This window comes from Cyanistes caeruleus, chromosome 9, assembly GCF_971803275.1.
Source record: "Cyanistes caeruleus chromosome 9, bCyaCae1.hap1.1, whole genome shotgun sequence".
Classification (NCBI taxonomy): Eukaryota; Metazoa; Chordata; class Aves; order Passeriformes; family Paridae; genus Cyanistes; species Cyanistes caeruleus.
Window position 1 is genome coordinate 20,633,209 of NC_141709.1, and position 22,095 is coordinate 20,655,303.

Below are 22,095 nucleotides of genomic sequence, written 5' to 3' on the forward strand. Positions count from 1 at the left end.
GTCTCTGCACAGGCGGCGCGCTGGGGGCGGCTCCGGCCGGGCCCGCCCCGGGGCCGAGGCTGCGCGGCCGGGCCGGCACCGGCAGCCATGGGGCGGCCGCGGGGCGGGTGGCTGCTGCCCATCGGCCTCCTGCAGCTGCTGCCCATCGGCCTCCTGCAGCTGCTGGGCCCTGCCTGCGCCTGCCCCTGCCGGGACCCGCGGCTGTGCCAGCCCGTCACGGGCCCCGCCGGCTCCGAGGTGCGCGGCCCCGGGCCCGGGCGGACACTGCTGCTTCAGGCGGGGCCGGGCCCGGCGGCAGCGCCGTTCGCAGCGGGTTCAGCGCCGCTTCCGCACGGAAACCACCTGAGCTCGGCCCGGGCCGGGCAGTGCCCCGCGCTGGGCTGGCGTGACGGCAGTGCCCGGGCCGGGCTGTGTCCCCAGGCCGGGATGGGGTGCGGGCAGTGCCCGGGCCGGGCTGTGTCCCCAGGCCGGGATGGGGTGCGGGCGGTGCCCGGGCCGGGCGCGCTGTGGGTGCTGCCCACACTCGGCTCCCCGCTGCCATCCCTGCGAGCCGCTGCTCAGCGCCGGGGATGTGCCAGTGTGAGAGCCGCGTGGAGAATGATAGTCCTGCTGAGAAGTGCTCGGGGCTAACGAGGGTGCTTTTTACCCCTTTTCCAGGTCTTTGTGTTTGATGTGGGGAAGGAAACCTGGAAATCCTACGACTGGTCAAAAATTACCACTGTGGCAGCTTTTGGAAAGTACGATCCTGAGCTCATGTGCTATGCCCACTCCAAAGGCTCCAGGATAGTACTGAAAGGTTGGTTACGCTGGAAAAACGTGGGCGTTTATGATATGTAAATAAGAAGGTACACAGAGCTATATATTACCTTGGCATTTTACATTTGATTGTATGCAGTGTATTAAAATCATTAAGAGGATTAATTAATAAGGCTTTAATGAACCCATGACTAGTAATCCACCAACATTTTCCACGTGCTGATATGCAGAGCATTGAAACCAACAGTGGATTGTGCCACAGTAGTAACCAAACCATGCCAATGACATCTTAATAAAAGTTCTTTAACAGGGAATACCATTGCTATGGAAGAAGAGGGAGGAAAGAAGCAGCCTGTTATTTGGGTCTGTATTCAGGATCTTATGTGGAGTACCCAAAAGACAAAGTAAGGAAAGGGATTTTAAGTAATTTTTAGTATTTTGCACTTAAACGAGTCCCTCTGTATTAGGAAGTGGTTGAGTTTTAAAACATGAATACTCAGGAAATTTGTGTAGGTACAAATGCTGATTAGAAAGACAAAGTCCATTAGCTTGCATGTTGTAATTACCTTTTGGCTCTGTTGAGAAAAAAGCAGAATCCAAGACTACAGTGTGGAAAGCAACAAAGGTTTAACACAGAAGTATTATTCTCTAAACATGACCAGTGAAAATGCTAAAGGTAATTTACAGTGGCTAAAAGAATATTAAGCAGAAGTAAGAAGATTAAAATTATAGAAAAAACGAACCTAATTTTAACACCACTGTCTCAAAGAAGCTTGGTAACCTCTTCAGGTTTCTCAAAATTATGCTTGGGGAAAAAGTGAATTCCTTTGTATTTTACCAGTATTGGTATGGGCATTTTTTATATTGTTTAAATTTGGTTAATTAACAACAACCTTTTCCTTCTTACTACTGCTGTGGTGCATGCTAACTCTTGAAGGCCTCTTGTCTAGGTGATGTACCTCTTAAGGAAATTGTTGATCCTGCTAAAAGAGCAGCATGGATAACCCAACAGGTGGACCTCGCCAAAAAACAGTATATGGATGGAATTAACATAGATATAGAGCAAGAAGTTAATGAAACCTCCCCTGAGTATTATGCATTGACAGAGCTTGTTAAAGAAACTACAGATGCTTTTCACAGAGAAATAGCTGGATCACAGGTGATAATAATGTACTTTATACAAACATTAAATTTAACCTTATGAAATGTAAGGACTTTTGGCAGTGCTGTTTAGCATATGAATATGAAAAAAGTTTATGAAGATCTGAATATAATATTCTAGTGAATGCTTAATTATGAATGTTAGCTGTGATATGATCTTGTAAGAATCACTCTTTTTGAACTTTGTGAATTTAAATGAGAGATGGGCTTCACTGAGATTTGAAGATACAATGTTACTGCTATGTGCGAGCTGCCAGTTTTTAGTGTGTCCTAATGAATAGTTGAAAGTAGGACAAATACAGCTTTCTGGGGCAAAAGCTTGACAGTGTTTTGGTAAACCCATCACAAAAGTTTTCAGGATTTGCATCATGTTTCATATATTTGGTGGTTTTCATATTATATTTTAATTTGTTTGGTGCTATATATTCACTAATGAGGTACTCACTTTAATATCTTCTGTTTATCAGATGAGCAGCTTCTCCTATAGGTCATTGTTAACAAGATGTGTTAAACTGCACCATTTGGGAAATACTGTCTTTAAAAGTTATAGCTTTTTTTTTTTTAAAAAAAAAAAGAGCTTGATACTAAGCTGTGCATTTTTCCTTCAGGTAACGTTTGATGTGGCTTGGTCTCCAGCATGTATAGATAAAAGGTGTTACAACTACACTGGGATTGCAGATGCCTGTGACTTCTTATTTGTGATGTCATATGATGAACAGAGCCAGATCTGGACAGACTGCATTGCAAAAGCCAATGCTCCTTACCTGCAGACTTTAGTTGGTGAGGACAAAACACCTCCCCAGGAGTCAGAACATTTCCATTTGTTCACATAAGGTGATAGCAAAGATTGCCTTTTTCTTAGACAGGTTTATTTTGTTTTTGTTGCCATGAGGCTTTGAGTGTCCTCAAATATGTGTTGTTCTGATGTGAAAACAGTATCCCTGATCCTTATGAGCCTACAGGCAGTTGTGTGTTGTTACTTGTAACATCATGAGTGCCAAGAACGCTTTTAGAATGACAAATAGCAGCCAGAGCAATGGTGTCTGCCTGAGATTACAAAGAACCTGAAACATTTCTCTCATTTTTGTGAATCTCTGCTCAGGGCAGATGGTTTAAAGTGCGAGCAACTAGAGCAGTTATTGTGGGATCTCAGTGGAGCAAGCCTTTCACTCACTAGAGAGTGCAGGTGCCTTGCACCTTGGCCTCTGTCTGGGGATCATGCAACTTCTGCAGTGGCTCTGGCTCTGAATTAGTTGTAAGAATAAAAAGCATAAGAAAAGTTAATAATGCATGTTAATTTTGATTTCCCTCAAAACATAGGATATGAAGAGTACATTGCTATGGGCATTGATCCTAAGAAACTTGTGATGGGTGTCCCCTGGTATGGCTATGACTATGTCTGCCAAAACCTATCCACGGTAAGGTGAAGATTATTTGTTTGTAATCAAACTGTTAATTTTTTTCCTTAGAAAGATACAACTAGATTTTGGTAATCTTGTTTTTGGACTAGGAAATACTGTGGTCTGATGGATAAGAGCATCAAGCTGTGACAGAAAACAGTCTTTTGCTTGGTTGGTAACTGATGAGCAGTGTGTTACCAGAAAAGGCATTTTAGCTCCTTAGGCAGCCTGAACCCCATATCCAACACTGTTTGACTAAGGAACTGTAAGTGTTATCTGTATGAGAAGAGATGATGTCTACGGGCCCTACAACACTTGTATGTGCCTTCTCAACACCACTGTAGAGACAGGTGCAACAAACCATAGCAAACCTACAACTGTTACAGCATAGCAGTTTATGAGGTCTCAAATATTATACTTAGGAAAAATGTAAGGGTCAGTTAAAGATAACTGTTTAAGCTCAGTGATATCCATCCAGTCCTGTATTACTGCAGATTAAAGAAAATTTAGCTGCTTTAATTTACTTTTCTCTACAAATAGTATCTGCTGGAGTTGCTTGAAGATTTGAAATTTTTGTGGCCTTAATGCCTTTTGTGAATTGTTCTTGGCTGTGCTGCTATTCTGGAGTTCAGTATATCCTACATGAAACTCATGCCTCCCTATTTCTTTTTTAGGATCATGTTTGTTCCCTCCCCAAAGTGCCTTTCCGTGGGGCTCCTTGCAGCGATGCTGCAGGGAGCCAGGTGCCCTACGCAACCATCATGAAGCAGGTGAACAGTTCTCTTTCAGGGGTGCTATGGGATGAGGTACAGAAGGCTCCATTTTATGAGTACAAGGTAAGAGTCTTTTTCCAAGACACTGTGGTGTGGAGTAAGCGTTCATGAACCATAGATCTTTAACTATAAAGTTATTTAAGTTTTTTGGATTAGATTCTTCTATGTTTTCTACTTGCTGGGTTTTGGTTTTTTGTTGGTTTTGGGGGGATTTTTGGTTTTGTTTTTTTTTTTTGTATAGTAAAGGATTGCTGGAAATCTGTCTTGAATTCCTAGTCTGAGAGAGGGGTGCAGTGCCTGAAGACTACAGGAGTAATAAAGATCTTTATTACTTTCCAGTCTTCTCAATATACTGCATCATTTTGACACAAAGACATCCTATAACTATGTCCTTCATTGCTCTAGTTACCTTAATGAGTTGATAAATGATTTAAACTAAAAAAGATTCTGAGATGATCTTAATTTTGTCTAGCTCAGTGCCGTGCATGCATGTTCTCGTCTGCATTTGTTTTCTACATAGACACACTGAAAGAGTCCATGAATGACTGTGCTTACAAGAACACCACAGTGTATCCATTTTGTCTAGTTTCTTTAGACATTATTTAAGTTTCACATGTTGATGATTAAAACATATTGTAACCAATGACTAGGTAAAAGCAGCATAACCTTCATAAAATTTTACAACATCCTCTCAAACTGTTTATTGCATGAAAACCCCCACAGTCTCTAACTAAATTCACCTCTTAACTTAGATACTGTATCTGAAATTTTAACTTTATTTTAAAAAATATTAAAATACAGATTAGCTAAACCTTTAACTCCAGTTAAATTGTGTCACTGTTTTATAACTTACATTCTGCAATTAAAAAATAATATCCAAGTATTTGGCTTAAAATTTTTAATTGTCCTGTGTGACAAAGAATTGGTAAATCAGGAAAATATTATATAAATATGCATAGCTTGTATATCTCAGTTTTTAAATGTATTTTTAACTGTGTTCAAGAGAAAATGTAATCACTGACACTAGTGTTTAAATGTTTTTCTAGGATTCTGCTGGTCAGTTCCACCAGGTATGGTTTGATGACCCTCACAGCATCTCTCTAAAAGCAGCATATGTGAAGAGTCGAGGCTTAAGGGGCATTGGCATGTGGAATGGAAATAGTCTTGACTACTCCAGGGAAGCAGTAGCAGAACAACAAACTCAAGCAATGTGGCAAGCTCTGACACCATGAGAACTATGTGAACCATTGATTTAGAATGATGAAAATTGGTAACTTTTTATTTTGGTGTACACTATCATGGATTTTGACTTTATATAAATATATTGTGATTACAAAAACTTTAAAAACTAGGAAAATTACAAAAACTTTAAAAGCTAGGCAAATTAATCTTGTTCTTTATATTCAAAGCTATATTTTCATTATTCAGAAAGTTCCAATGTTGCTTTGGAACAACAATCCTTGCATTAGTAGGTTTTTTTTAAGACTGCTGGTCTTTTAAATTTTTCACAGTTAATCTAAGTTAGTTAATGCTTGAACCCAGTGTGTATCTGGTAACAAGTCCAACTGATGGATTTACAGGGGAAGTCTCATAATGATGCTTTGCTAAAGCTGCCAGGTGCAGCAAATATTCATTCCTGTGGTCCATGATTGTCTCAGCCTTCTGACTTCCCAACCCAACCAATATTTTAGCTAAGTCACTCTAGAATCAGATTAAACAGAATACTGGAGAGACAGATGTTGATTATATGCAGCTTGGTTACTCTTCTAGATTAAAAGATTTTTATGGACTGAAGAAATTACGTAACATAAAGTAGTTGCTGTGAAGATTTATATCAAACTTGTTAGAAAGGAATATTCAATAAAGTCCAGTCTCACTGTCTTTATGTATCACATAAATTCCTTAGTTTCAAAAGCCAAAAATTTCTGACCTTAGCTTGAAGAAGAAACATTAATATGAAGAGGGCTTGGATGATGTTTCCTTCCATTTCAAACTACTTTACTTCCTGAAAATTAGAATTCAGAAGCTTATTTAATGAACTGTATATCTATTTTTCCAGACACCCTAAGATACATTCAGTAGCCTGTTATTTGTTTTTATGGGGTGTTGCCTCTGAGATAATAGGAGATTGTTTCCTTTCTAATTCATATTTTCATAAAATCATTTGCCTAAAGAAACTGTGTAAGTTTTTAAAATACCTATAGTGATGTAAAGATTGACTGGTGTTTACAGGATTTTATTTTTTTAAATAAAGTGCTGTTCTTGGTAAAACTTGTAAACAATGTTCCCTGTCTGTGCTTTACTTGTTCTACAGCTTACAGCCCACACTGCTTGTCTGCTTCTCAGAACTGTTTCACAACCAGATCAAAGTGCAACTGGGCCCTGCTTAAGTGACTCCATTAATTAAAAATTTTATTTAATTAAGTAGATGTAGTCAGTTATGGGTTTGGTGGTTTTTTTGGTTTGGTTTGGGTTGTTTGTTTGGGTTTTTTTGCTTGCTAAAGAGTTACCACAGTAGGGCAGCATTACCATAATGGCTACTGAGGAAAAGACTGGAAGATTTCATCTGAATTGTCTGTTTGATATTGTGATATAGGTGTTGGAAAGCAGAAGGTGAAGCCTACTGCTCGTGCAGAAACTAAAAAATTCCCTTAATGAATCAGGAGGCTTTTCATTACAACACCACTCTGTAAGTCTTAAGAGAAACTGCTACATTTTATATATTATATATATTTATCTCTACACACATAAATGTACTACAGAATGTCTATTACTACTTAAATGCTTAAATACTGTGAGATGGATATTGCTGAATTGAGAGTCTTCTGGTATGAATATCTGACCTACAAAATTCTGAGGGCCAGATGACTTAATAATAAAACTCTCCTGTAGCTGTCAAGAATCATGAATTGATAATACTATATTTTAAATTTAGGTTCTGATTTTCCAGTAGCTAGTAGCCTGCTCTCGTATCTTAAATAAGACACAATTCTTAAACAGAGAATGTGAGCTTCAACCCTGAATTAAGCAAAAGTGGGTGTAGTTTTAATAATTTATTTAATCCTTTAGCACTAAAATCTTTGTTAAGTCATATATTTAAGAAAATAAATTGGATAATGGGTGGTTTGACTCAAGACATTGCCAAGTTAGTTCTTTTGAGAGCTGCATAATTTTCTTATCATATAACTTATTTCTCATGAGTGTTTCACTTCCAATAATAAATACAGCCTTGACAGCTTTTTAGCTGAGATTAATTCCTAGCATGTTATTCTTCTGCTTAATATAATAACATCTGGTTTGGAAAGAGGCAAACAGCAGAGCTAGAAAAGAATTCCTATGGAGAGGTTTCTGATGCCTCTTTCAGAGAATTGTTTATCTCAGGACTTGCATGACCTTAGAATTAAGGAAATGCAGAATATGCAAGAGTTTAAATTTGAACAGGATCATCATTATACTGGTCCAAGAGAAAGCTTTCAGGCAAGCTTTCAGACTACAGAAGACAGTTAATGTCCTTGTGCCTTTCCTAATAAGAGAGGGAGCAAAACCAGCTAGATATGGAATAAAGGTATTTTGTTTATGCTTCATAATCATATAGTAATGATACATTGGTAATTTATAGATAGGCATATTTATAATGGCAAAAACATACTCCAGTAAATAGCCAAATAAAGGATTACTGTTGTACCTCTACAGAAACCATATTTTAATAATTTCTAAAAAATGGGATATGTAAGCCTGAAAATAAGAACAGGAGGTTACAGACTTTAGGTTTATTTCTTAGTAGCTATATAGTTCATCAAAGAACTTCAGCATACCATTAGGATGTTACACAATTAGTTTTAGACATGTTACTAGCTTAAACTGTATGTTTAAGTAGCTGACTAATCTTACAGTGAGATTTAAAAAGAAGTAAGCTGCATTACCTCAGTAGCCTAGTATACAAATTCCACAACATTTAAATAGTTATTGCCTTTTTACAAAATAACTTCAGGAACATACAAACAAATGCTCTGGAATTCTCTTCTACATACACTAGAGAGCTGCTGTCAACTTCACAGAGGTTAGTCATGTCATCTATTTAAATTCTTGATTTTCTGGACTGGAGAATTAAAGCTGAATGAATCTTCTTCTGTGTCAGTTCCGCTCTCGTAAATCAGATGCTGCCTGCTTTCTCATCTGCAAAAGAACCCATCATTTAAGGAATGGCAATTTAAGGAAGCTTTTTTTGGAGCTGACATGCGTATATAACTAAGAGAGAATTTTATACAGGATGGCTGAATACAGGATACATCTTTCATCTTTGAAATTTTATGTGTTCTAGCACTACTTTGTTCTGTATTTTGCCTTGATGTTTTTGAGACAACTGCAAAATTAATTGTTCTTTCCACTCCTTGCTAGACAACAGAGGACTCATAATGATTGCAACCACCCTGGAGTACCCAGTAAACAGGAGTATGGGCAGTCTCTGTGGTGTAGAACACTCCTATTTCAAGCTTTCAGAGCTGGAAAGCTGTTCAGTGTGAAAGCCTATACTACCTCTTCCTTCCACGAAGAGTCATAGGCAACATTGGAAATGGAATAAAGCAGATGAAGAGGTCTGACATCTACTTAGACAGTTAGCTTTTTTTTTTTCTTTCATTTGTTTGTGGGTTTTTTTGGGTTTGGTTTTGTTTGTTGGTTTTTTTTTCCTTTATACCATTTTTTTTTCTTTAGCCATAATCTATTACTGCTCAGTGCTTCACTACACCAGGTGTATTTCTTCAATTACCTTTTGAATGAAATGGGGATTCTATGAACAAGATTGTGAACCTTAGCTTACACAGCACATTGAGTATCTAAGTTGTTTGAATGCCACATATTCCAAATCATCTGATAACCTGGTGTTCTGGAGTAATTTAGCTCAAATGCTAAAGCCACAACACCTAACACCTTAAAACTGACAATATAAAACGAGAACTGTTTAGCAAATATTTACATCATCTAATAATTGAGAAGTTCTAATTTTTTTTTCTATGTTGCCACATTTTGACTGTTTTAATTAAAAGGCAGAATACCTTAATTCCTATTAGGAGTCTCATTTTTGTATCATCTAGCTTCCTTCTCAGTTGATTGAGTTCATGCTGCACTGTAGCAATCCAGATGATTGTGTAATTCTGTGTGAAACAACAACAAAACTTGAAGTGCAGCATTAGTGCATCCATTCCCTCACTGGGTGTTACTTCACCACACAGAAACAATCCTCTAACAACCTCTTCCCAGCTCCCCTGCTTTCCCACCCCACTGATGCCTGCCTGGCCGCACGTCGCTCACGAGGGGTGGGGAGCACCGTGTGCTCAGCCTAACAGCTCAGTAAATCCTGGCTCCCTTCTCTGGGTGCTGGCTGCTACAGAACTCTGTAGGAATGGTGCCTTGTACATATCCTTCATGTAAGGCCTCTCTGTGCCTAGCCAGAAAGACCAAAAAATCCCACCCCTGCCATGCCCCTCAAAAAGAGCAATAGTGTGTCTGAACATAGCCAGTAAGGCAGTGTCAACCCTATTCATATTTGTATTTTGTAGATATTTCAAGGTAGCTCAAATAATACACATTTTTGTATACTATACACTCTTAGACTGTACATGCACATACCTTTCAGATGCAAGAAAGGGACATTTATTTTTCCTAGGCTAGCTTCAGTTCTGTCAACAGCCTTGCTTCCATTAATGCATTTAGAAAATCAGCAGACTCAACTGTTGGAAAGGGTGTTTCCTCCTTTTATCTTTCCTTTTTTTATCTTTTCTTTTTAATCCCTTTGAACTTACTGTGAAACTCAAAGTTGCACAATAGTTGAAGTGCAACCACTTCAAAAGCTACAGATATGTTTTGTGTGCTCTGAACATGCATTGCCTCTTTGTATGAAATCTTGGATGATAGAAACGAAGTAGAACTGAGCAATCCATTAACCATACTGAACAGAAGAGGATTTTGTTACAAAAAGGTACCACTAGAAAGCAGAAAGAAACAAAGGCTCAGACTCAAGCACTTCTGCAGTCTTTTTGAGACAAATGGCCTGAAGGAATTCTGTTCCTCAGATCATTGAGCTAAAGCTAGTTTACAAAACAAGTCATTGGTTGGCGATAAATCTGTTTCTTTCTGTAATTTATATTTTATACAAATAAACCTCAGACTGCGTAAAAAGAGGTAATAAATAATACAAATAAATACCTTGGAGGTATTTATTTGTATTGTTTGGTCGTTTTTTGCTATCTCTAGCTTCCAATTGCAAGAGCAATTTCTGGTGTTAAAGCTCTAAATCTTGTTGCAGTTTTTTTGAAGTGTCCTCCAGTGAAACTGTAGCTTTCTTAGCTTGAAAGTACTTTTTCTTCCATTCCTCACGAACTGCACAGGGAAACAATACCAGTGTTTGGTCCTGTTCACCTTTTTATAAAGGACTGCTGAAGACAATCATGACTAGCTCACCACACAAGCTTCAGCTGGCCAATGCACACACTGAAACATGGCAGGAGGTTTCTTTAAAATAAGCATTTGGTTAAAAAAGCTTCATTAAGATTACATTCACTCTAAATGCAACTGAATTTTCACACAAACACCTGCAACAAAAGGCTCTATCTGTCTACTGAAGTAAAACACAGGGTCCAAACCCAAAGTTTTATTCAGCCTGTCTATTCTGCAGGTTCTGCTGTACCTAAGCACTCCTGGCCTGTGAAAACTGGTATGCCCAGCACAGAATGAAGTCCACAGCTCTAATGTACCAGAAGATGTAGCATTGTAGATTTAGGCAAAATTTATGCTCTTTTTGGCCAGAGATTTTGAACAGCTTCATTTTATACTGACATCCCACATTATGGGAAACAGATAGTTACCTTTACATTTCACCATGATGCCTCCTATGTTGTTAATGTGCTATCAAGAGCTGGTAGATAAATGCCCTTGAAGGTGTTGTGGCAGTCTTATGGCCACTGCATACCTGCAGTGTCTTAAATGAATCCCTCATTTTGAGGCATATTTTATGGAAGCAAGACAACTGAAACTTACCCAAAAGAACTCAGCTGTTAGAGGACTCTATGCCATGTAACTGAGAGTGCCTGTCAGCATGGCAGTCTTAGGAGAATATAAAACACAGACTTGGATGGCTGTTACTGCAGAAAATGCTCTTCCCTTAATACCTTGCAAAGACACATGCTTGCTACCTGCCCTTACTTATGAAACTCTCCAGGTCTGATGAAAAAAATTCAGAGGTACAGAAGCTTCTTACAGAACCTGCAGAAGCTGTTTTAATCCTTGTGAAATAACCTTTATTTTACCTAACTGGATAGCATAATTTAAGGCAAAGCAGGTGCCATTTAGGGCTTATCTCTAGCTTGAATTGCAGCTCCACCCTACTACAGACTTACTGCTTCAAGCACCCATGTTTGGGGTTTTTTAAATACAAATTCCCCATGCTGCAGGGTGCTGTGCAGCCACATCCTGACAGAACAACTGAAAGAACTGGCATGTCTCCTTTCAATGAGCTACAAGTAATATTTGAGACTTGTAATGACATTTAATCACAAAGAGAAAGCTCTCAAAATATCAAAATTATTAAATCTCATCTCTGTATAACTGGGATGTGATTTAGGGAAGACAATTTTAAGTATAAACTTGAAAATAATTTTAGGAAGAAAATTCATGAGAGATTTCAATGAGATTTGACCTTGTTCAAAAACAAGGTTTGTCAAGCTTGTCACAAATGTTTTGTAACTTCCATGTCATAAGCTGAATACCATTGGATAGGAGGAACAAAAATTATTATGCTGCAATTTATCTGAAGCCCTATCAACAGAGTACAAGCCTCTAAGCATCAGCTAAAGCAGGATTAGAATGTGCCAGCTGCCCTGGGCCTTGGAGAGAAGCAGCCTGCAGTAGCTCTCTGAACAGTGCACGTACATGAGACACAACTTGAATAGTTTATGAAAGCCAGAAGAACCTTAACTTTATAAGATATGCTAAAAAAAAAAAAAAAAAAAAAAAAAAAGTGGAAGGAAACACTGCAACCTTGAATTTTTCTTGCATGCTATTACACAAAATTAGTATTCTTGGAGCTATTGGTTAGCAAACTGCTCTCTCTGTAATTAAGTTCACTGACAAAGAGACAAATAATACTTTCACATTGGTTTCAGTGTGAAATTTTTCAATTTTTCAATCACTCCAAATTCCAAAATGAATTAAAAGCCTACCATGGTATCTCCTCAGCTTATTTTGTTCCAGCAGCCCTTTAGCTTTTTTGATCAGTTCTTCTCTAGTTTTTTCCATGTGCCTTCTCTCTTTCTTCATTTGTTGCAATTCTTCTACCGTCTTGTTCATCTTGTTTTCTAAAGATATTACAATTATATTTAGCAAGCATTTGAATACTCCAAGTACAAAGGATCAGTCAAGACTTTTGTAATGCATCACAAATTATGCCAAAAGCTCTGGCAGAACAAGCAGTAGAAACTATCTCATTTTAATCAGGTTTCATTTTAATCTAACTTTTCAGAAGGGCTGGTGCTTTAACAAAAGGGAGAAATCCAGCAGGCATCCAGGCATTCACCCACACACACACGCAAACATCTTTCTATGTGTTTGGACAATAAATCACTAAAACTATGTAATCAAGAAATATATTCACTCCAGACATTGCAAACTCTTGCCAATGAAGCCAAAAAAACCTCCATAAGACCATTTCCTGCTTAAAATACATTGCAATATAAACTGTAGAGAAATCCTGCCTTAAACTCCAGGTGGCAGGACATCTCAGACTTCCCCTAGTCTGCAACAATAGGTCAAAAACTTCTCACTATCCTGCTCCTCAGCAACACTACCTGTGATTTTCTATGCTACAATCTCACTTGAGCCTGCAGTATTGAACCTGATCTCCCTCCTTTTCTCCTTCCATCCACAACTTGACAAGTTGAGTTTTTTAGTGCCGGGAACCTGTCAAGCTCTAGGACAGCCCATGCAATCATAAGTACCTGGAATTTTCTAATTATAAATTAAAATCCGTAACAATAGTGTCAATGAATGTATGTAGAGTGTAGATATTTATGTCTTCATTGACTCTTCAGTCTTGATTAAATGTTCACTTCCTTGCAATTTCTTGGAATCATGTACTCACTTGCTGCTGGAACTGCAGGAATTTGAGCTGGATTTACAGTAAGTGCCAAAAATGGTGGACTAGGAGGTGAAATACACCCTTTTGGACAAGAAAGATGATTTTGCTTGTCTTCATTTGCCTATAGAGTCAAAAGACACAACTGTAAATACATAACCATAATCCTGGATAGTTACATTAGACATATGCCCTGAAAGCGGCCTGAGTGAGAGGGCTGAATTTGACTTCTGCAGGTAGGTTTTTTCATTGTTACCAGTACACATGACTACTAAATTACAAACAGCTGGACCTCTGCAAACAAAATGAGAACACTGAACATTTGCACCACAGAGAACATACAGACTAATGCTATTGCTCTTGTCCATGTCCATAACCCCAGAAGTTATTGACAGTCACATGCAAGACCAGGAACTAAGCGCCTTAAAACAGCTACCTGGTTCATTAATTATCAAAAACTGCCAATTTTTAAACTAAAATTTGTAATTGCAGGTTTTAATTGTTTAGAAACATAGCTGATATTCATTAGAAAATCTGCTAAGAAGCTGTGCATGAATTAACTTTTCTCGAATTTCCTCAAATCTTTTGTTATCTATGAGTCACCAATCTTACAAAATTAGACTGTTTCTAGGTGGAGGACTACATTTATTGCTCAAAATTACTAGGAATGTTACCTTGAAAAACATACCTGATTATCCAGTTTTTCACCAAGACCAGCTCTAGTCTTCTTAGTTCTGTTTTGCTGCAAGCTAAGATAAAACCAAAAAACACAAGTGAAAGTTCGTTGACCAAAATGTTTTTTCCCTCCTTTTCTTTCATTTATTTGAAGTCTATAAAGTAAGTTTGTATCAGTGAATTAATATTATCCATTCTTTTAGAAGATTTATTATTTGCTAACCTTTGTTTTTTGTGGACGTAATCTGTAGTTTGGTCTTCCATTATTTTAAGAATTTCAGCATCCTGGTCCTGTGTCTCTTCTTAATTTGGTATCTTTTTGGTGTTCATTATTTTCCATGTTTCCTAGTTCTGTGACAGGATAGTGATGAGAAAAATACATAGATTACACTTGCAAAAATCAGGCTGGTTTGACTGTCAATGACTGGACTTTCCAACCTGTATTGGAAATTCAGTGACTCAACACAGCAAGTGATGTTATCTCCAGAATTTGAAAATGTTCCATGGATAACAGAAGAAAGAAATAAAGAAAAAAAAAAGTTTTTTTTGTTGTTAGAATTTATATCTGACTAATTCTGATGATTAGACAAATGCATCAACTATAGTAAAGTGTTTCTCTATTTCAGCACACAGTGATAATGAAGGACTCAGAAGGTAACACTACATCTCTTTGAAATATATCATTTTTTAAAAAAAATGGAATATTGTTCTGATAGTGCTATTCCAACTTACACTTAATTACAGATTTCTTAAAACTTAGCTTTACTTTGCTGACTTTCTAGAACTCTTGCTTTAGCAAAAAGTCAGTAACAAACATTTGTACACTTTTGATATTTAATGTGATTTTGGGGTCTTTAGTTACCCTGGCTTTGTTTGTCACTGTGGTTTACATGAGAAAGAGCAGTTCCTTTGGCTTTGCCATTCCACTTTGGAGCATTGCAGTCTTCTTGATCTTGGCTGAGATCAGAGGTCTGGAATACCAGGTCACACTTTCCAGTCTCCTGATCTGCAGGATTTGAATGACTTGGCATGAAGAGAGATCCATCAAATCCACTTCAATCTGCATAATAATCGATAATATAAAACAGAGATATTATTTTATTGTAAATGTTAACCATAATATTTATTTTTCTTCTCATTCATCATCCTCCTTCACTATCCTGGTTAAGCTTACCTTTTTCTCCAAATTGTGTTTCTGGAATCCTGCTGTTATTGTCTTGCTTATTATTTGTGTGTGAAACTGGAAGAGATTCTTTTTCACCCCATTCCACAGGACAGCGCACTTCTAGATTTTCTACCTGATGTCTGCTTTGTATACTTTCTAAAATGGTTTGCTTTTTTCAGGTTTCTGCTGGGAAAGGCTGGATAATCTTGATCCATGACCAAACCTATTAGCTTCTTCAATAACGTGATGTTTTTGTTGAGTTGATGATGGTAATGAATAAACATCTTCAAAATATTCCACTCCAGGTAATAAATATAATTCAGGATAGAGTGCCTGAAAATATACAGTGTATTCATCAGACAAAGAAAATGTGCAATGTAGTTTCTGAGAATGGTACCTTACAAGCCATTCAGTACTTACATAAGGAGGAGCAAATGACTTCAGTTCCAGTTCTGTTTCCTGCTTTGCTTTCACCTCGGAAGATAAAGCATGGAAGCATAACAAATACAATACTTTTTCATCAGAATGTCATGCATGCACATGACATATGCATTCCATTGTCTTTTTTACATACTGCACTCTTTTATAACCAGCACTATCATCTGTAGTGGCCTTATGGGGAAAAAGCATCTTAGACTACAATTGTATTTTCTGACATAGTTCTGAAACTTTGTTTTTCAAAATCTTAATCAGACCCACAAGATTACATGCACATACTAAATGTTTTTTTACCCTTTGCACTTTCTCTTATGGTTCAAAGGACCTGATCCAACAGTCACAGGAAAAGAAAACTTTCAACTTTTTTATCAAGAGCTGCTTCAAGCTGAATCTGGACAGAAATGCTGAGTCCCACATAATTTTCTCTATTCACCTAATACAGTATTGCAAAATATTTAGTGTATATAGGAAAAAAACTAGTATTATCCTTTGTCTTCTTGTATTTATCATTTTTCTTCATATTTTTTTTGTGACATACACTTTGACATTTCAACAGTTGTCCTAAAAAGAAAGTCTAGAATAGTCAATATATATTTGAAAGATGTGTTCTAATGTAAGGAAAAGAAATCTGAGCTTACATTCAAATAATTATATTAAATTAAACACCCAGGTTATGTGCAAAAAAAGGAAGAGCAAATGAACATGACTTTAATCTATGTTTATCTTTTCATTAAAAGACCCTTGCTTGCAAGTAGGGCATAACTGCTTACATTGTTAGAGTTGTGAAACAGAAGACTAAGGGGAGAGAACACTCAACAAATATTTGATCATGGAAATGTAATTCAATGAGGTTACCATGACCCTAAACAACAAATAAAGCAGTTGGTTTATTGTTTTAAACTTTGTTATAAAGTTAAACATCAAGCAACAGTAAATACCTCAAAGTAAAACTATATCTTTGTCTCTGTAAATCTTCTTATATGCTACCAGTATCTTTAATTCAGTATTAACATAAAATATTTTATTCATTTGCTGACATTATAAAGGCTGGAAAATGTCTCCATTTATCTCCAAACTATGTGTGGAAGAAAATTAACCATCTTTCTTATTATCATCCAGTTAAAAAGACCTCAGTTCATTGAAAACATATTCATACTTTGCAATTTAGATTGTATCACAGTCTTTTAAGTTTCTTTTCAAGTTTTTCCATGCATATTACTTAGTATTTAGTCTAGTCTTCTGTGAGAGCGATTTTAGTGATAATTCAACTAGAAATGAAATAAAGAATGGCACCAAATTTCCTGCTTGTAGTTAATTTCCAAATCCATGAGAAAGGGGTGAAATAAGACATGGAAAAAGTATTCTATATTTACATAAATGACTTAAATCTTTATGTATTACATGAACAAACTTTAAGTTGGACTAATTGTGAAGTTTATTTAATCCTTAGCTATACTTTTTAAGATCTATGCGTAGAATCGATGTGAGGAGCAGCTACAATTCAGTTAGGGGGTTTATTACTAACATCTCAGCTGTATTACTGGACTAGACAATGGAACATCCAGAGAAGTTTTCATTCAGAGAATGATGTTTTTAACACTCTTGGGCAGGTCACAGCAGGAGCCATTAGAGGAACTCTGACTGAGCTTCCATTGCAAATTTGCCAACTGCCATATTCCCAGCCACGTACAGGTAATAATAGCCTCATGCATCTGGGGATTTTTTAACACAACTAGATTTATTATACTTCATCCATTGATTGATCAAAACCATCATCTTTTCACTGGATGGCAACTAATTACAGCTGTTGCTTTAAAGGGTTATTTCTGATATATCTGTTCAGCTGTGCCTTTGCATTTGAGGAAACAGATGTGCTCTGACAAGAGCTTATGCTGCAGCATGTTTAAAAGAAATGCTAACAGTGCTCCTAAAGTTATCTTTATGTGATATTATCTCATCTGCAGGAATGAAATCTCTACCTTACATTATAAAACAGAAGAGCACTAAAGAAAAAAATTAACTTACCACTGCTAGTTTTTTCCCAATGCATTTTAAAAATCTGAATTTATCTGCATTTGTCACTCCACCCAGGTACTCTCCAAGCCTCTCCCGCAGCAATCTTAATGTGATGTGAGGAGACACCCTAGAATGTTGTCATTCATTAATACATCTGTAAGATCAAATAATGATGGCTAGTTAGTAGAAGGGGGAAGATAATGGTCTGTACGTGCTGGTTTGCACAGACAGAATGCCCAAAACTGGGAGCTATGTCCTAGAACTGAACCCAGGTACAGACAGGCCAGAGAGTCTTGGCGAGGCAGGCAGAACACTGCACTATAAAGGCTGTCCTAACATTAATTAGCAAGACTCACATTGTAGCAGCCTCATACAAAGGGAGAATATGGAAGCAGACAAAATTTGAAATTTACTTCTTGAGAATGCTGTTGCTCATCTGCAGATGAATAACACCACCACTGGAAGCAACAGTTGTGCACTTCCATGGAAGTGACACAGTTTCATAGGGCTGGACCAGGACTGTTGAACACTCCCTTCAAGCACCCAGGGCCAGAGGAGCCTTCATCATTGTCCACTTTAAGCAGCTGTCACATTCCTTTGCTTTTGTCTTCTCCAACACCAATTCACAGTTGGGTGTGTGCATGGTGCATGCAAATGTATTTTGAATAAAAAACAAACACTACAGTGTGAACATTTCCACCATGATTTGAGGATGAGAATGCTGATACAAATATGAATTGCATCATTTAATGCACTACTTGAAAGTATGCAAACATTTAGATAATGAGCTCAGTAGGAAAATCACTACAGAATAAAAAGCATCTCTGCACAATAAATCCAAATGTGCCAGAGGCATACCAAAGCCCTGCAGCACAGCATAAGCAATTCTAATTGTTCTATGCTGTCATATAAGAAACCAGGGAACAAATGCAGGCCTGAGACTGTTAATCACCCACGCTGCTTAAGTGGTAGGATAACTTTGGCCCAAGCAGCTCTCACTCCTCAAGCAATGCACAGACACAGCTCGGGGGATAGCACATGCCATTCCCAGCAAACAGTACACACAAGAACCTGCCAGGTCTTCCATCTGAACAGGTCTTCAACATAAACCTGTCAAGGTTTGTTTGCACTTGCAAGCAGCCCTATAGGCCTTCAGCTCACAACTCAAGTATGTAGAAAAAACATTATCACTTTCATCTCATGAACACAGTACTACAATGCTTCCCTTGTATTATTTCAAATACTTTGGATTTAGAGGACCCTCCTCAAGATCATGAAACTGCCCTGGAGCACAGGCAGGCAGCAGAGGAGACCAAAGTCTGCAGAGTGGACACATCTACAATGTATAACAGGGGAAAAGTATCTAGCCATCCAGATCCTGAGATACAGGGCAGAAATTTATCTAAAAAGTAATTGCCAGTGAAGCTGCTAGGAAAATACAATGCTATTAGTCTGTCACTTGCTGCCACTGGCTGGCAGAAAACAGTCACACACAAGTCACTTGCTTCATGGTGTCCCTTTAAAAGGAATGCAAACTAGAGCTCCTAGTAGCTATCTCATCTAGAAATAATAAAAGTTTGGCTTCTGTGGTGAGGAGTGAGGAATAAAAAAAAAATAAAAAATCTCACAAAGGCTGAGAAATCAAGTTCATGGGAACAAGATCTCAGGGCCATAGAAAATTACACCTTTAATATCTTCCTCTAATTTCACAGCTAATGGAAGTGGCCTGTACTTTGACCTAGGAATCCTTTGTAAAGCTGACTCAGACAGCACTAGGATTGTCAAGCTGACTGAACAAAAGAGCTATCAACAACGTCCAAACCACAGGAGCACCAGCAAGGCTGCCGTTCCCTCTCCTAGATTATAATAAAAGAAGTTTTTAAAAATATTTTTTTGTTTTTAAAGACAGTGAGTCACTGTCCAGGTGCTAGTCATTGTTCATGCTAATGTGCTGCAGCATTGCATAGTGTCCATAGAATAATTAATTAGCAATTATCTAAGAGTCATTAGCAAGTAACAATACCCAGGCATATATAAACCCACTAAAATCAGTGGGGATCCTAATTTTATTTGATGCTTCAGTGAAATAAATTTACACTAGAAAATATAGGACAGTGACAGATGTCCATGACATGAAATGAAGTTACCACTTCAGACATCTGCACCTCTGTTGCAGACTAGAACAGCACACAAAATGGGTATATGCATTTATTTTCTCTGGTTTTGAGCAGCCTTTCAACAACAGCAGCTGTGAGAATGAATACATTCTGCCCTACATGCTCATACCTGACTGCTGTCAGTCTTTTCAGCTACACTATATATTAAGTGTATAATACAAAACTCAATTTAAATTAATTAAAAGCTCTATTCCCTGTGGTTTTAGTTAAATTGACAGGTTTTGCACAGGGGTAGAAAAGGTGCACATAACAGCTCCACTTCAATACACATCTTTACATTATTTAATTTTTCTACAGCTTCTTACCACACTAGGTACACACAGATTTTGTGAGCAAAGTGTTTAGGAGTATAAATAAAACTTACAAAGTTGTGTCAGGTTAAAAATTCAACTCCCTGTGCCAGGTTTGAGCCTAGGACTGGGAACCAAGGTATTCTTTCACTAAGTTCTCTAAGCAGCTACCTGGTATGCTCAGCCTTTCACTCCTCAAGAAGAAAGAGGAAATGCTGCTGGTTAATGGGCTTCCCCTTGAGAAACAAGGCTTCAGCTCTTCCTCTGGACTGAGAGAGCTCAGATCATCATATCCCTGTTCCTGGGAACTGACAGGCTATCGTGTCTTCATCAAGCCACTGTCTTGAAGCTGGCCCATTGCCCAAAAGAATTCCAGCTTTTGATAATCAGGCTCAAAGAGACAGAAAGAATATAAGATATGATTTTACAGTATAAATCATTCTGCAGAAGTACTAGCACTGCTCTGGAAGTGCTGTTCAATGGTCTGCACCATGGGCTGCAGGGGAGCTAAGTCCTGATACAGTAAAAATTAACACAATGCTAGTTATGGTCACCACTTACCCTCCAGAAATTTAATTAGACAACAAGTTTCTGCTGACAGATGTAATTGTGCTCTCTAGAGCAACAGTTGGACTAAAAGACTGAAGACCAGTGTGAAGGACCTACCCCGTACATGAAACCTAAAGCTACACTCACCTTATAAATCCAGCTGAGACAAATTTGCTAGTAAGAGCTACAGGAACTGTATTCAGCTTGAAGTTCCATACTTCTGCTGGGACATAAAAAATATGAAGTTCCACCAGCTGAAAAAAAAAACCAGATTTAAATGTGTTATAATCCTTTTCCTATATGCTTTGTTTTGTTATGGTGGACTTCCAATTTCTGTAGGCAGGAATGGGTCCTTTGATATTAGCACAGGGACTAGAAAAGTGAGGCCCTGACTCACAGTGATGACCAAACAGTGAGAACAGTGACAGCAGAGTAATTTGTGACTGAATGCCAGCTGCCAGCATCAAAATAAGTCACATTAGAACAAGCTCCCCAATGGAAGTGAGATAATAGAGAGCCTGTGCTACTGCTGTGTATCACTGTGACAGCAGTGGAGAGATCTTACCAGAAACAGTTGATACTCTGGAGAGTGCCATGACTACAAGAATCCCTCAGCTGAAATCCTACCTTTGTTCATCTCATAAAAAATGCAAAGCCCTGAAAGCTTGATTCAAATAGCACCACAACTCGTTCATGTCATTGAGAAAAAAAAATTCATAATATTTCTGCCTGTTGTTAATAATATCAGCTACCTTGGAAACACAAAAATGCTCCTGCTAAGGTCTGCAAAAAGAATAACTAAGCTGGCTCTGAGCAAGGTTCACTTGGGCAGTGTTCAGACCCCTGGTAGTCATTGCACTGCTAATTTCTATGTCCTGATATTTTTAGTAAAAACTGGAGAGTACTGACAAGGATGCTGTACTTCCCTTGAACTAGAAGCCATGCAAATTAGCTATGTTAAGTATTTCTGCAAGTGTTGAGTTACTTAATATCAAATAGAAAAGAATTCTTTATATATATATATATATATATATATATATATGAAATTTAAAAAAAACATATTTTGTTTTTTTCCTCTCAGGAAATTATACCTCTCAGAAGACCTCTCAGGTATTCTAGAACTTTATTTATATATATATATATTCTTTATTTGTGAAGTGTAAAAAATCTTTGTAAAAAAAGTACAAAAACTCTCACCTGTGATGTTCAAGGTCTTGTTTGACTCAATGACATGTTGGTCCCTCTATGTGACCACAGCAAATGCCAGGTGGGCTTTCTAATTTTCTTTTTTATTGAAGCATCCTTTAAGAATGAGTTTCATGATAATCTGTTATGACAGAAGTTACTCCATAAATACAATTTTTTTTCATTTTCTGATCTTCATTCCACTTAAGAAAATAGAAGTCGTGTCTGTGCTGAGGCAGAAAGCTTCCAGCTAACTGCATACAGAATTAACCCCATCTTCTACATGTGTCACCTAAGTAACTGAGGGAATTGCTAAATCATAGCCCTGCGGCTCTAAGAAATCTGCCCCGGAGCATTTCCTCTTAACATTTTCTTCCCTTTCA

At 37.8% G+C, this 22,095-nt stretch overlaps 2 protein-coding genes across 3 annotated transcripts; one reads left to right on the forward strand and one right to left on the reverse strand.

The window, feature by feature from the left end:
- The first annotated feature begins 39 nt into the window (after positions 1-39).
- CTBS (chitobiase) lies at positions 40-6,523 on the forward strand. 2 transcript variants are annotated; one of them, XM_086901583.1, is made up of 8 exons: positions 55-237; positions 658-796; positions 1,707-1,915; positions 2,526-2,697; positions 3,238-3,335; positions 3,992-4,153; positions 5,137-5,318; positions 6,405-6,523. In XM_086901583.1, the coding sequence occupies exons 1-8, from the start codon at positions 88-90 to the stop codon at positions 6,478-6,480; spliced, it is 1,188 nt and encodes a 395-aa protein (XP_086757709.1). In that variant the 5' UTR covers positions 55-87; the 3' UTR covers positions 6,481-6,523. The 2 variants fall into 2 exon arrangements, with proteins under 2 accessions (XP_086757708.1, XP_086757709.1); XM_086901582.1 differs by lacking the exon at positions 6,405-6,523 and having other exon boundaries at positions 40-237; positions 5,137-6,369.
- A 1,545-nt stretch (positions 6,524-8,068) lies between these two features.
- Positions 8,069-21,799, reverse strand: SPATA1 (spermatogenesis associated 1). The gene is given in 16 exon segments (XM_086901586.1): positions 8,069-8,239; positions 8,242-8,266; positions 9,145-9,247; positions 10,306-10,468; positions 12,307-12,441; positions 13,224-13,341; positions 13,906-13,966; positions 14,116-14,186; positions 14,188-14,243; positions 14,716-14,952; positions 15,067-15,228; positions 15,231-15,390; positions 15,478-15,531; positions 17,521-17,638; positions 20,675-20,781; positions 21,725-21,799. Coding segments are annotated over 16 exon segments (1,677 nt in total). The 5' UTR covers positions 21,761-21,799; the 3' UTR covers positions 8,069-8,168.
- Positions 21,800-22,095: the final 296 nt, after the last annotated feature.